Source organism: Dromiciops gliroides, chromosome 4 (assembly GCF_019393635.1).
Source record: "Dromiciops gliroides isolate mDroGli1 chromosome 4, mDroGli1.pri, whole genome shotgun sequence".
Taxonomy (NCBI): domain Eukaryota; kingdom Metazoa; phylum Chordata; class Mammalia; order Microbiotheria; family Microbiotheriidae; genus Dromiciops; species Dromiciops gliroides.
In genome coordinates this window covers 350,772,032-350,786,086 of record NC_057864.1, presented here as the reverse complement: position 1 = coordinate 350,786,086, position 14,055 = coordinate 350,772,032, and the positions used below count along the sequence as shown (strand labels likewise).

General features: G+C 40.5%; 1 protein-coding gene across 1 annotated transcript in view; it reads right to left on the bottom strand.

Annotated features, from left to right (window-relative positions):
- Positions 1–14,055, bottom strand: part of SLC35F1 (solute carrier family 35 member F1) — a 584,647-nt gene that overhangs the window by 49,702 nt on the left and 520,890 nt on the right. The window contains exon 7 of the mRNA XM_043963476.1: positions 3,705–3,859. Coding sequence (XP_043819411.1) covers positions 3,705–3,859 — 155 coding nt within the window. The remainder of the gene's footprint in view (positions 1–3,704; positions 3,860–14,055) is intronic.

The window sequence follows — 14,055 nt, the reverse complement described above, 5'->3', positions numbered from 1 at the left end:
TCCTGAGGGGTCCCAAAGACCCTTTTGGGGGCTCCTAAGGTTAATATTATTATCAATACTAATAATATTTAATAATAAACTCATAATTACCAAGACTTTATGTAACCCATACAAATTTGAGTGTTAAGAGAAAACCAGAAAATTTGAGAATCACTGCTGTAGTTATAACAAAGGAATGCTGTGAGGGGAGCTTTCCCCCTAATAAAACCATTATTCCGGGAAGATAGCTTTTTGACATGTAGTGGCAGCTCAGTGCTTTGTGTCTTTCCTATTCTATTTCTTTCTCTCTACCAGAGCACTAGAATAAGATGTCCCTCTCCTTTTTCTTGAGGTAGGAATTATGCTGGATTTGGAATGAGAGAACCTAGGTTCAAACCCTAACTGTGCTGTGTACTCTTTAGATGACCTCAGGCAAGTTACTTAACCATAAATGGCCTCAGTTTCCTCATCTGTAAAATGAGGGAATTATACTAGATGGCCTCTCAGGTCATTTCCAGCTCTAAATCTAAGATCCCATGACTTAAAGAATTTTAAAAAGTGACTTTGAATACAGACATATCTCCCTTTGTTCTGTTCCTTCAGAAATGGTAATAAGATATGAGATAGATTTGGGGGGGATTTGTGTGTGTGTGTGTGTGTGTGTGTGTGTGTGTGTGTGTCTGAGAGGCAATTGGGGTTAAGTGACTTGCCCAAGGTCACACAGCTAGTAAGTGTCAAATGTCTGAGGCCATATTCGAACTCAGGTCCTCCTGACTCCAGGGCCAGTGCTCTATCCACTGAGCCACCTAGCTGCCCTGAGATAGATTTTTAAAAGTAAAACATTAAAATACAGAAAACTGAACAGGACTTTAACTTGTTTTATCAGAGGTAGGTAAGATCAATATATAGAAGGAAGGAAAACAAACTCTTCTTATTGCCAAGCACTGTGCTAAGTGATTTACAGATATTATCTCCTTTGATCCTCACAACCCTGGGAGATAGGTGTTACTATATGATCTCCATTTTGTAGTTGAGGAAACTGAAGCAGATGTTAAGTGACTCACTCAAGGTCACACAGCTAGGAAGTATCTGAGGTCACATTTGAACTTATGTTTTCCTTGCTCTATCCAGTCACCTAGCTGCCTCTATAGAAATTGTGCAGAGAACAATACTAGACAGTTTATCAATCAAGAGCTAAATAATCATAGACAGAGCTGGAAGAACCTTGATGTCATCTAGTCCAACCCTCCTCATTTTTACAGATAAAGACACTGAGGCCCAGAGAGATAGCATGATATGGATAGAGTGCTAGGCCTGGAGCCAGGAAGACTCACTTTTCTAAGTTCAAATCTAGCCTCAGACAGTCCTAGCTAGTCTAGTCTTTCCTGTAGGAATTCTTTCCATGTGATCCTGGGAAAGTCATTTAGTCCTGTTTGCCTCAGTTTCCTAATCTGTAAAACGAGCTGGAGAAAGAAAAAATGGCAAGCTACTCCAGTATCTTTGCCAAGAAAACCCCAAATGGGGCCATGGATAGGGCATGACTGAAAACATTTCCACAAATATTAAATCTCAGCTCAGGATTCAAAAGCCAGGTCTTCTAAAATTCAAACCCAGCATCTTTCTGACAATTACATGATGTGAGGACACTATGAATGTAGTAACTTAGAAAAGATAAGAGGGATGGACTATATAATTATAAGAACAGCTGGCATTTATGTAGTGCTCTAAGACTTGCAGAGTACTTTACAAATATCTATTTTAATCTTCACAATAACCCTTTCAGGCAGGTGCTATTATTATCCTCTTTCTACAAATGAGGAAACTGAGGCAGAGGTTAAGTGACTTGCCCACCATTACACAACTAGTAAATGTCTGAGGTTAAATTTGAAGTCAGATCTTCTGGACTTCAGGTTCAGTACACTATCCCTTGCGATACCTACCAGCTGCTTCTATTAGATGATCTCTGAGTTCCCTCCCATATCTAAGATAAGTACTTGTCACAAGATCATAGTTTAAGGGCTAGAAAAGTCCTCAGAAATCAGCTAGGATAATCCTCTCATTTTACAGATGAGAAAACCGAGATTCACAGAGATTAAATGACTTGTCCAAAGCCACACACAGGTCCAGGATTTGAACCTAGATCCTTTGATTTCAAATCCACTATTCTTTCCATGGCATTTAGGTTCAATTTTTGGCTAACAGTAATATTAATAACATTTTACATATATCATTCTCTGGTGCAACTCCTGGACTAATCAGTTCCTCCAGTCCTGCTGCTGTCTACAGATGTTCAGGACAAACCTATTCCTTCCTCAATGAGTTCTATACCTGATTCATACTCTTTCTTTTCTCCCCAACCCCTGCCATCATACTCCCAGTCCCTCAGGCTCACAACCTAGGTGTCATTCTTGCCTCCTCACTATCTCATGCTCTCCATATCCAATCAGTAGCAGAGCTCTGTCAATTTCCCCATTGTAACATCTCTTAAATATGCCCCCTTCTTCTCTGATACTGCCATCACCCTAGTGCAGCCTCTCATCACCTTATACCTGGACTATTGCAGTAGCCTGCTGGTGAGTCAGCCTGCTACAAGACTCTTTCTACTCCATCTTCCACTCAGTCATCCAAGTGACATGCCTCAAAATCAACAGTCTGACCATGTTACCCACATACTCACTAAACTCAGTTGCTCCCTATCACCTCCAATATGAAACTTAAAATCCTTCCTTTGGTTTTCAAAGCCATTATAGTTTACCCCATCCATCCCCACACACACCCTACACCTTATTATTCTCCACATAGTCTTTAATTCAGGGACATTGGCTCCCTTGCTCTTCCTTGAATATGATATTCCATCTTTGGGCTTTTTTTTTTCTTTCTATCTCCCATGCCTATGCTCTCCCTCCTTTGGAAGCCTACTGGCTTCTATCAAGTATCAGTTAAGAGCCCACCTTCTGTAGGAATTCTTTCCCAATCCCTCTTCATTCTGGTGCCTTCCTACTTGTCACACACATATACATACATATACACACATACATATAAACACCTTGTTCGTACATAGTTATTTGCATGTTGTCTTTCCCATTAAATTGTGGGCTACTTGAGGCCAAGTATTATCATTTGTCTTTCTTTGCATCCCCAGTACTTAGCACAATGCCTGACACATAACAGGTCCTTAATAAATGCTTATTGACTGACTCTAGTCATTTGGGGGTCACATTACAAATCAGGAGTACATTTTCAACAAAATACTCTTAGCAAGCATTGCATATGATACACTTAAATTCAATTTCTCTGGAATATACTGAGAAAAGTGATCAAATGTCAATATAAAATGAAAGATTGTCTCAGAAACACACAAAATTACCCCACACCTGTCTTAAATGTGTCTATAATACTTTATAAAACTAAGTTATGAGGATGGTGTTACTTTATGAGGGATTCTAATAAGGCCTCATTAGAGGACCATACCTGCTTAGATGTTCAAGCCTTTGCCCAGCAGATTATGATACATCAAAAAATCTAGACAAGAATTTTCTTGGTGGCCTTGTACCTGCTGCTCCTAGAACCTAAAAGGCTTTGGGATAAAAGTCCTAGGAAGTATCACCACACATATGACAGTCCCCCACTGTAGTAATAGACAAATTCCCTGGATAGCTTCATTCTCATCAACTAGCAATCTGTTCAATAGAGTGCTTCTTCCCAAGGTTCCTAGCTGCACTCACCTTGTAGTGGAAGAGAAACAGTCCACAGAATAGGCTGTATAGATCTGCCGTGAGCAGGTTGAGGTTGACGGATGTCGCGCTGGTTTTCTTTATGACTACTGGCATGAAGCTGTACAGGCCAAACATGCAGGCGCTGAAGCCAACATACAATAGCCCTGTGGGAGCAAGCACAGGGCAGAATGAATGAACCATGGTATCTTCTCCAGGGTAGTGGTCTTGTTCAGGAGGTGTGAAAGGTGGAAGTCAACGGAGGAAAAACTTCTTCTTTCATCCCTCAAAGGAATTTCCCCCCACTCTTTCTCTCCTTTCCTTCCTTCCTTTATTTGTACAAGGACAATACTGACTATTAAAATGATTTAATTTCTGAATGAGGACTTCTTTACTACTTTTTTTGTGTGTGTGAGGCAATTGGGGTTAAGTGACTTACCCAGGGTCACACAGCTAGTAAGTGTTAAGTGTCTGAGGCCGGATTTGAACTCAGGTCCTCCTGACTCCAGGGCTGGTGCTCTATCCACTGCGCCACCTAGCTGCCCCTTCTTTACTACTTTTAATAATACACACACACACACACACACACACACACACACACACACACAGAGATGCAGACACTGAGAATCAAAAGAAAAAGGTTAAACATCCCCTTTCCTCAAAGAGATTACATTCTTTCTAGGGAGACGTGTACATACAAAATCTATATGAAATGAATGCATACATATGAAAATTTTTGGAAAGAAGGCACTAGAAGAAGGGAAATCAGAAAGGGCCTATGTAAAAGGTGGCATTTGTACCAAATCTTGAAGGAAACTTGGGCTTGATTCTAACTGGTAGGGGGAGGAAGGAATACATTCCGGACATAGGAGGACAAGCTATGAAAAGTCATGGGCATGTAAGAAGGTATGTTGGATTTGAGGAAAAGAAAGAATGGCTGCCTGATACCTAAAGTGTGGCAGTATGGAAGAGTGGTTAGAATTTTAGACTGAAAGCCAGGAAAACATGATTCAGAAATCAGCATAGTGTAGTGGGAGGAATCCAGGGTGAAGGGTTCAAATCTTGACTTTGCTACTTCCTGTCTGTGTATCCTCAGACAAGTCACTAACCTCTTTTTACCTCAGTCTTCTCATCTGCAAAATGAGGAGGGCTGAGATAAGATGGACTCTAATGTCATTCCCATCTCTGGATCTAAGTTACTGTTTTATATCCCACCTCCTGCACATACTAGCTATATAGCCATGGGCAAGTCACAGCATTTGTCTGAACTTCAGTCTCTTCTGTAAAACAGGAATATTGAAACCTATAGGACCTTTCTTACATAGTTTGTTGCAAGGCTGGAATTACATGTTACATAAAGCACTTTCTACCTTAAAGCATGATATGTCAGTTATAAATGCAGTGCTTTGCATAGTTCCTAGCACATAGTAGGTGCTTAATAAATGTTTATTGTTTGAGTTATTAAAAAACTAAATGATAGGCCAGGGCTCTTAGTTTTGCTGCTTATAAATGTGTCCCTTCCTTGGGTCATGAAACTTTTCCTTTGCTCAATTAACCTATGAAATGAACACAAAACTGGCACCTTGCAATTCTTCTAGGTATGAAAAGCAACATAATCAACTGTGAGATTTAAAATTGGATATTAGATCATATAAGAAGCAGCAAGATCTTCCTATAATGACATATAAATAATAAACGAATGTAAATAGCTGATTATATTAGACATTGTTTCATTCCTCCCCAAGACACCATCATTCCTGTGTCCTCTTCTGAGGGGGTTCTTGGTTACCATTATTCTGGTACTGCCTTTCTGTATTCCTCCAAAAAGATCTATTTCTATTTTGATTTCGCCTGTAATTAGAATTAGAATTTCTTCTCCAAGTCCTACATTCTCTCAATTCATGCCCCTCCTTACGACAGTAACAACACACCTTAGTGTCCTTGCTCCGGTGTCCACATGGCTGACTAGGAATCGCTGGTGCCAGAATGCTCTGTTTAGGGTGATCTGGATCTTCCTCACATGAGTCAAAGACATAATTTGCAAGTTCCTTAATTCTATCTACTGAGAGATTTCTCCAGTCTGGACATTGTTTCAGAAAGTATCTGCGTATTTCTGGCAGTGAATTATAAACAAATGTGTTGAGAATGATACAGGAATCTCTTAAATCTACTGGATCCAATCTGGTGTACTGTCTAGCGGCCTCACAAAGTCTATCATAAAATCTGTTTGGTCTTTCATTAGCCTCCTGAGGTAGGCTTAAAAATTTCTGCCAGTTTTCCGGTTTTCTAGAGCAAGATTCCATTCCCTTCAGAAGTGTTTCTCTAGCATCAGTTTTGTCTGTGCCACTGATTTTCAATAAAGGCTGATTTAATTGATGAACCACAACATTCAGCTGATGCTGCTTAGCAAATGCTACAATTGTATTACTACAAAGACCAAATTCATTGGTATAATAGATCTTGGGATTTACCAGAAATTTCCCATTTCTACATGAAAAGAAGTAAATGTTTTCTAATGATTGCATATCCTCCTTTGTCATGAGGAGCAGTTAAATGAATTAAGGCAGTTTAGTCTAGAGAAGAGAAGATTCAAGCGGGGGGAGTTATCGGCCCCTCAAGTATTTAAAGGGTTGTCCTGTGGAGAAGGGATTAAATTTGTTCTGTTAGGTCCCAGAAGTCAGAACCAGGAGCACTGAATGGCTGTTATAAAGAAACCAACTTAGGCATTAGGTCAGAAAACAAACAAACAATAATACCTTAACAGTTACAGCTCTCCAATGGTGGAATGAGATTCCCTGAGAAATCATGGGCTTCCACTCCTTCAGTGTTTTCAAGCAAAGTCTGTTTTGACTTGAAAGGTATGATCTAATGGGGATTTCTTTCATGAATGGGATGGACCAGATCACTGCTGGGTTACCTTCCAGTTCTTAAATCCTGTGATTCATTGAGTGAACACTGCTGGGTGACAGAGGTGAATAAAGATGAAAGGAAACCTGCTTTAAAACTCCTCTAAGGGTCAATTTCTTATTCTCTATAGTTCTATCATGTAACTATAATTATACATAAGTGTAGTAGCAGGAATAGCTACCATGAGAGTTGGACTACTTATTTTCCTTAAAAGTATTGTAGGGGCAGCTAGGTGGTGCAGTGGATAGAGCACCGGCCCCAGAGTCTTTATAACAGCCATTCGGTGCTCCTGGTTCTGACTTCTGGGACCTAACAGAACAAATTTAAGTACCTGAGTTCAAATCCGGCCTCAGACACTTAACACTTAATAGCTGTGTGACCCTGGGCAAGTCACTTAACCCCAATTGCCTCACTAAAAAAAAAAAAAGTATTGTAACCATTGGGGCAGCTAGGTAGCTCAGTGGATAAAGCACCGGCCCTGGATTCAGGAGGACCTGAGTTCAAACCCACCCTCAGACACTTTACGCTTACTAGCCATGTGACCCTGGGCAAGTCACTTAATCCTAATTGCCTCACCAAAACAAAACAAAAACAAAAACAAAACAAACAAAAGTATTGTAACCATCCTCCAGGTCTGTTTGGCTCAGGGGACTAAAGGTGGAGACAACTGATGTTGCTTTTGGGTCACGTGAGCACAAAAAGCCCCGACCTTTCTGAGGTTTGACTAGTGGACCACCATGGGCAACACCTGACTCAGGGGAAGTGTACTGAACTGGGTCAGCAAGTTTCCTCTGCTGAATATTTTGTCGAATATCCTTCTGATTGTTATTCATTGTTAAATTCACTATTACTGTCTCATTTCATTCCCATCTCAAAGCTAAACTACCAGAGGACTGGCCTGGCCAGCCCTACTCTGCAATAAGATACTAATTTGCTGGCTGCACTATATTGGGAAATCTCTATATGAAGATACCTATTTATTAGTCTCTACCTACTAATATTGATGTAAACAACCAACAAATCCATTAAGAAAAGAGGCGCCTCTGTCTTCAAAACACAAGAGATAATAACATTCGATAGATCTGGGGACATGGGGACAGAATAAAGACAAATTGAATTGAATATTTCCAAATGAAAAATGTAAATGTTTCTGGTCTAGGGTCTAGTCAAATGGCTTAACCCAAATTCTCTGGGCTTCTGTGGATCTAATGAGAGAAAAACATTTTAAGCTACACTGAATATCTCTTTGACCATGAGGCTTTGTTCATAGGAGGAGTTTTTACACAGTATGAATCTTAAATACATTTTGGGCCCTTGATGAAAGGCAAGTCACATAAAATCTACTCCTCCTGCCCCCCCCCCCCAATGACTGCAAATGCTAATAGAGGAAAGCTGAAGCCAATTGTCCCCTCTACGGTGGTGGAATCATGGGAGAGGAAGCTGGATTAGTCACAGATCTACTGATGGCAGCAGCCCTACAGTGGATGTTTCAGCTTTACTAATAACATATAAGCTTTTGTATCCTCCCTCAAGAATCCATATTCTCTAATAACAAAGTTGAAAATTATTTTCTTTGCCCTTGGGTTTCATACTTTTTATAATTTATTTGCCTTACTACCAGCTCATTAAAAATGCAAAAGTTAAAACCTTTCTTGCATGATCAATGTATAAATATGCATAGAAATGTATTTGGCTTCACCTTTGGAGTCTCAGATGAACACAACAGGAAGAAATTGCTTTTCTAATCTGAGCATTGGTGGGAGACAAGGTGCTCTCCTGCTCGTTCTTCCTGAGAGTGGGTCTCCACATTCTCTGAGATGCCATGGGAGAGTCAAGCAAGGGCTACATGTTTATATTTCTGTTCTCATAGTACCTGGAACATTATGGACTCTCGACAAGTCTTAAAAAAGTCTGTGACAGCAATTTGCAGCTATAATCAGGGAAAAGGGCAAGGCAGAAAGATCAACATGCAGCAATCTTTTCATTATTACTGATCAAATACCTCAACCCACCACCAAATCAATTTCCTTTGGCTACCCATTTTTTTGACATTTTATGCAATATAATAATCTGTTCCAGGGTATGAGTGATGGCATGGGGTAGTGAACAGAGAACTGCTCTTGGAGGCTGAAAGACCAGGGTTCAGGTCTCACCTCTGATATATACTGGCTGTGTGACCTCAGGCAAGTCACTTCACCTCTTTGTGCTGCTAGGTAACTCTCTAAGACTGTAAGTTGTAGAACAAGTACTGATCTGCATTGTCCAGGCCCAATTCTATACACTGGCCTACCTGGCTGCCTTCAAGAGTAGAGAATTTGGAGACAGTAGACCTGGGTTTGAATTTTGTCTCTACCACTTAACGCTGTGACCTTGGGCAAGCCTTTCAGGGCCTCAGTGTCCTCATTTATACAATGAAAGGATTGGACTAGATGACTTTGAGGGTCCCTTCCAGTCCTAAAATCCTCTGATTTCAAGGGAGAACTATTTGTAGTGAATGTTTTCACACAAAGTATGTTCCATATTGCTACCCTTCACATGGCAAAAGTCCATCAACTGACTGATGTTCATCAACATGTTAATCCTTCTGTTCCAAATGTAACTTTAATACTTCTAGCACCTGTATTTTCACTTGTATTGATGTCATATGGACCATACCCCCGATTTATGGTGTCCCAAAAGTCTTAGTGCAGTTTTAGGCTTTAATAGCTTAAATGGTCTTCAAGACTTGCTGTGAGCAAAACATTCATCATCCTGTGGCCCACTTACCAATCAGCTTCTCCAAACTTAGGCATATTAGTCCACAAACAGTAGATGCTTGATCTAAAGAGGGGACATTATCTGAAGCCTTTCCTGGCTTAGTAGTACATGCCAGTGACTGTGTTGTCCTGGCATTGCCTTCAACAACCCAGGAACAGATCCACACTAAGGCATTTATAACAAAGTAATACTGAGTTAGTGGCCACTGGACTGGAGAGTTGTATTTATTTGGTTCTCTTCATTAATAGGAATTCTTAAGGAATCAAAGGGTTTAGAAGCCTAAAACAAAGACTGTAAACAAAATCTCAGTGTGTCATTTTTTCCAGGTGCAAGGAATACTGTTGGTGAGCCTCTAATGAGGATAGCTGTACACGATAAAATAAATCATTAAGTTGTAAATAAAGGTTAACATAGCAACAGCATATACTAATTTGTTCTTTCTTAGCCTGGCTAATAGGCTGTTTCATGGACTTTTAGGCTGTAGGCTCACAGCTAAGCCTAAATTTTGCTTCTCTCTCATAATAGGGGATAGAGACTGGCCAAGCCATTTCATTGGTAGAGGGAACTCCGGAACCGACAAAATTACTTCATCAAAGTAGTGTTTAGGAGGGCAGCTAGGTGGCGCAGTGGATAAAGCACCGGCCCTGGATTCAGGAGGACCTGAGTTCAAATCAGGCCTCAGGCACTTGACACTTACTAGCTGTGTGACCCTGGGCAAGTCACTTAACCCTGATTGCCCTGCAAAACAAAACAAAACACATAAACAAACAAACAAAAAACAAAAGAAACAAAAAAAGTAGTGTTTAGGAAGTTGTTCATTGCTGGAGGGAGTTTTGGCATTTCACTTTGCCTCTGGTTATACATACTTGAATCCATACCTCTTCTCTGTAGGCATAGGATTAGTGTGGTGGATAGAGCACTGGACCTAGAACCAGTAAAACTGGGATTCATAACTTGCCTCTGATACCTGTTGTTTTTGTGCATATGGGCAAATCACTGGCCCATTCTGACCTTTATTTTCTTCATTTGTAAAATGGTGATAGTGATAACTGTAAGTAGATGTTCTTTTTTTTTTTGGAAGGGCAATGGGGGTTAAGTGACTTGCCCAGGGTCACACAGCTAGTAAGTGTTAAGTGTCTGAGGCTGGATTTGAACTCAGGTACTCCTGACTCCAGGGCTGGTGCTTTATCCACCGCCACCTAGCTGCCCCAGTAGATGTTCTTAATTGTGTGTGTGTGTGTGTGTGTGTGTGTGTGTGTGTGTGTGTGTGTGTGTCCTAGACTTCATGGTGAAGTTCATGGATCCCTTTTTCAGAATGTTTTAATTGCATAAAATAAGACATACATAGGATCACTGTGGAAAGAATTATATTGAAATGCAGTTTATCTATATCTGAGTAGCTAAATGGTGGATGGAGCACTGGGCTTAGAATCAGGAAGACTCATCTTCATGAGTTCAAATCTGACTTCAGACACTTACTAGCTGTATGACCCTGGGCAAATCACTTAACCCTGTTTGGCTCAGTTCCTTATATGTAAAAATGAGCTAGAGAAGGAAATGGCAAACCAATCTAGTATCTTTGCCAAGAACACCCCAAAATGGGGTCATGAAGAGTAGGGTATGACAGAAAAAACTGAACAACAACAAAATATCTGTCTCCCTCTTCCTCTTCGTGAATTCCAGGTTTAGATATCCTACCTGCAGGATTTTTGAGCCCTCCAGGCTGGTTGTGAGGTTTGACTAATTATAGAACAAAAGCATTAGAGCTGAAAGGAATCTCAGCAGATGGGGAAAATGATGCTGTGGGACATTAAGTGACCTACCCAAGGTTACAAAGGGAGTAAAAATAAGAGATCAGATTAGAAACTTGGTCCTTTGGCTCCAAAGGCCTTGTTATTTCCATTGTACTACTCTGAGAACTTTCAAGTGCTATGTAAATTTGACTTATTATTAGAGTGGCCCCTTGGTTTCTGTTATGGGCCTAGTGTACTCCAAAAGTTTTCTGAGGTAAATCAAAAGAACCTTCTCCTTGAGAAACTAAACGAAAGGACAAACACACCTAACCAGTCTCCCCCACCCCTCGGGGAGATAAGATTAGGTGTGGCTGCTGCCTTTGTGGCATGAGGAGCAGAGAGATGGCTTGAGAGATCCAGAGCCACCCCTCACCCAACTTCCCCCAGCCACCACCAGTGGGGGATGGCCCTCCCCCAATAGGGGAACTTTCCACAGTCAGATGATGACCTCATCAGACCACCTCTATAAAAGTATCTGCCTGTTTCCTGTTTGAGGAGATAGGTATCTCAGAGCCATGTCTCTGTGCCATGACTTCTCCCCATGAAAAGTCCAAGGATTTCTTTCTTGGTTTCCTTTCCCTATCACACTAAATAAACTATTATTTTATTCTAATTGAATTTATGTGCAAAAGGGTGTAATTCTTTAAAGAGGAATTCCTAAGAACCCCTATCCCAAACCCTGACTCTATTTCCCCCATAACAGTTTCCACTTCTCTTTTGAAAGTACTGGACATTTTAAAATTTGTTTTTGATTTTAAGAAAGCCAAAGCAAGTAGGTCTTGCTGAGAAGCAGCTTTGATAGTGGATTGGAAAACAAAAAGATAGTGGATTGAGAGCCAACTTTTTGCTTCATAGTGGCTGTGTGACCCTGGATGATTCATTTAACCCCTCGGTGTTCTGCACAATTCTCTAAAATTATTAGTTATAGAGCAGATATCAAACTGCAGGTGTAGAGGAGCTTGCTATGCCAATGAAATTATAGGTCTGGAAAGAGAAAGAAAATAAAGAAGGAAAGACAAAGATAGACAGAAAAAAAAAAAGGAAAAAGAAACCTTGACCCCAGAACGAGGTCATGATGACAAGCTAGCACAACTAGGAAAGTGCAAACTGTTAGAGATGGATAGGTTTGCTAAATCATTTGGTTCCTTTTGGCCTGCAGAAAACAAAACAAACCTAGAGCCCCCAAACCCAAGTGAGATGTGACATTTCAGACTTTCTCTAGCCAAAGGCACTTGGATTTTAAAACACTTTTAAAGTTAGCTTCTGCACTCCTAACAGTTACAGCAGACATGGAGAGAGCTCAATGAGTTATTTATTAGTCTTCCTGCTGTGGCTAGAGTACTAAGGCTCTGGAGAGGACGTTTTCACTGTGTTGGATTATAAGTTTTACTTGGCTCAGTTGGCTAATGAGAACTAGTTCTGTTGAGTAGAGGAAAGAACTCTTTTAACTTAAGGCTTTCAAATGATTGTCCTCTACTGTTGGCTGATACAATGGAAGGGAAAGGAAAATGAAACAAATGGCAATTTGTTTAGCGACTTCCTGCCTATATTGTCCCACTTATAAAGATGTCCTTTTTTTTAAGTTTCAAAAATATGTGAGGGGTGACAACATACATGTAAGATTTGGGGTGGGATTGCAATTGAGGGGAGTGAAAGAAGGGTATTAGTAAATAATTTTTTTGTTTTTTGGTTGGGCAATGTGGGTTAAGTGACTTGCCCATGGTCACACAGCTAGTAAGTGTCAAGTGTCTGAGGCCGGATTTGAACTCAGGTCCTCCTGACTCCAGGACTGGTGCTCTATCCACTGTGCCACCTAGCTGCCCCCAAGAGGGGTATTAGTAAAGAAAAGGAACTTGAAATGTAATTGACACACTGAAGAGGAAAGGAAGTGGAGAAAGGGGGAGGGAGGGAGGGAGAGAGAAAGAAAGGAAGAGGACCAGGAGGAAGAAAGACAGACAGAGATAGATGCACACAAAAAGACACAGAGAGGAAGACACACAGAGACTCAGAGAGACATACAGACACAATATTTTGGGGGCCCATCTTCTGTGGTACTTTATAGGGAAGTTGTAGCTCCTTTGTCTATCGCCTAGTTCTTCCTCTTACACTGGGGCAGGTGCTACTATGGCACCTGCAGCTGCCTAGGGGTGAAATGAAATACCTGACTTGTAGCTTCTTCCTCTGCCTCTCCAAGTCTCCCTAGGATTTTGCTTGTGAAATTCAAGAAGGGAGGTCAGGTTCCTTCCTTGACTAAGGAGCTGAGAGGTTTGGTCAGGACAAAAATAAGAGCTGATATTTATATATTGTTTTAAGGTTTGCAAAGATAAATTGTTATTCTAGAAATTATTCTATCTAAAGTTACATAAATTGTTCTATTTAATCCTCCCAATCACTCTGTAAGGTACTTACTTACTAAGTAAGAGTGTTAGCATTATTTCTATTTTATAGATTGGGGAAACGGAACCTCAGAGATGTTAAATAATTTTCCCTGTGGCTACAAAGCACATTTGACATTAAATGTCAAAGAGGAGTTTAAAGCCAAGTTTTTATGACTCTGGGTCTAGAACTCTATCTACTATACTTGGCTACTTCCATCCACTCTGAGAGTGGAGAAAAAGTTAGATCTTGGAGTTAAAAAACAAACAACAAAACATGCACATGAAACAACAAACTTTTCACTAACCCCCAGTCTAAAGGGGTCAAAAGCAAACAGTACACCTTGTAATTCCATTCCTCATCAAATTGAGCACATTTCCAATCACTCTCCCTAAACAGATTGCTCTCTGACTAGCCTGACATATCTGATTGCCTTCCCACTCCCCTTAGTATTTCTATTATAGATTGACATTTTCATGGCAATATAAGAGCACAAAAATGGAATTCTCTTCTAATGGTACATTCTACTA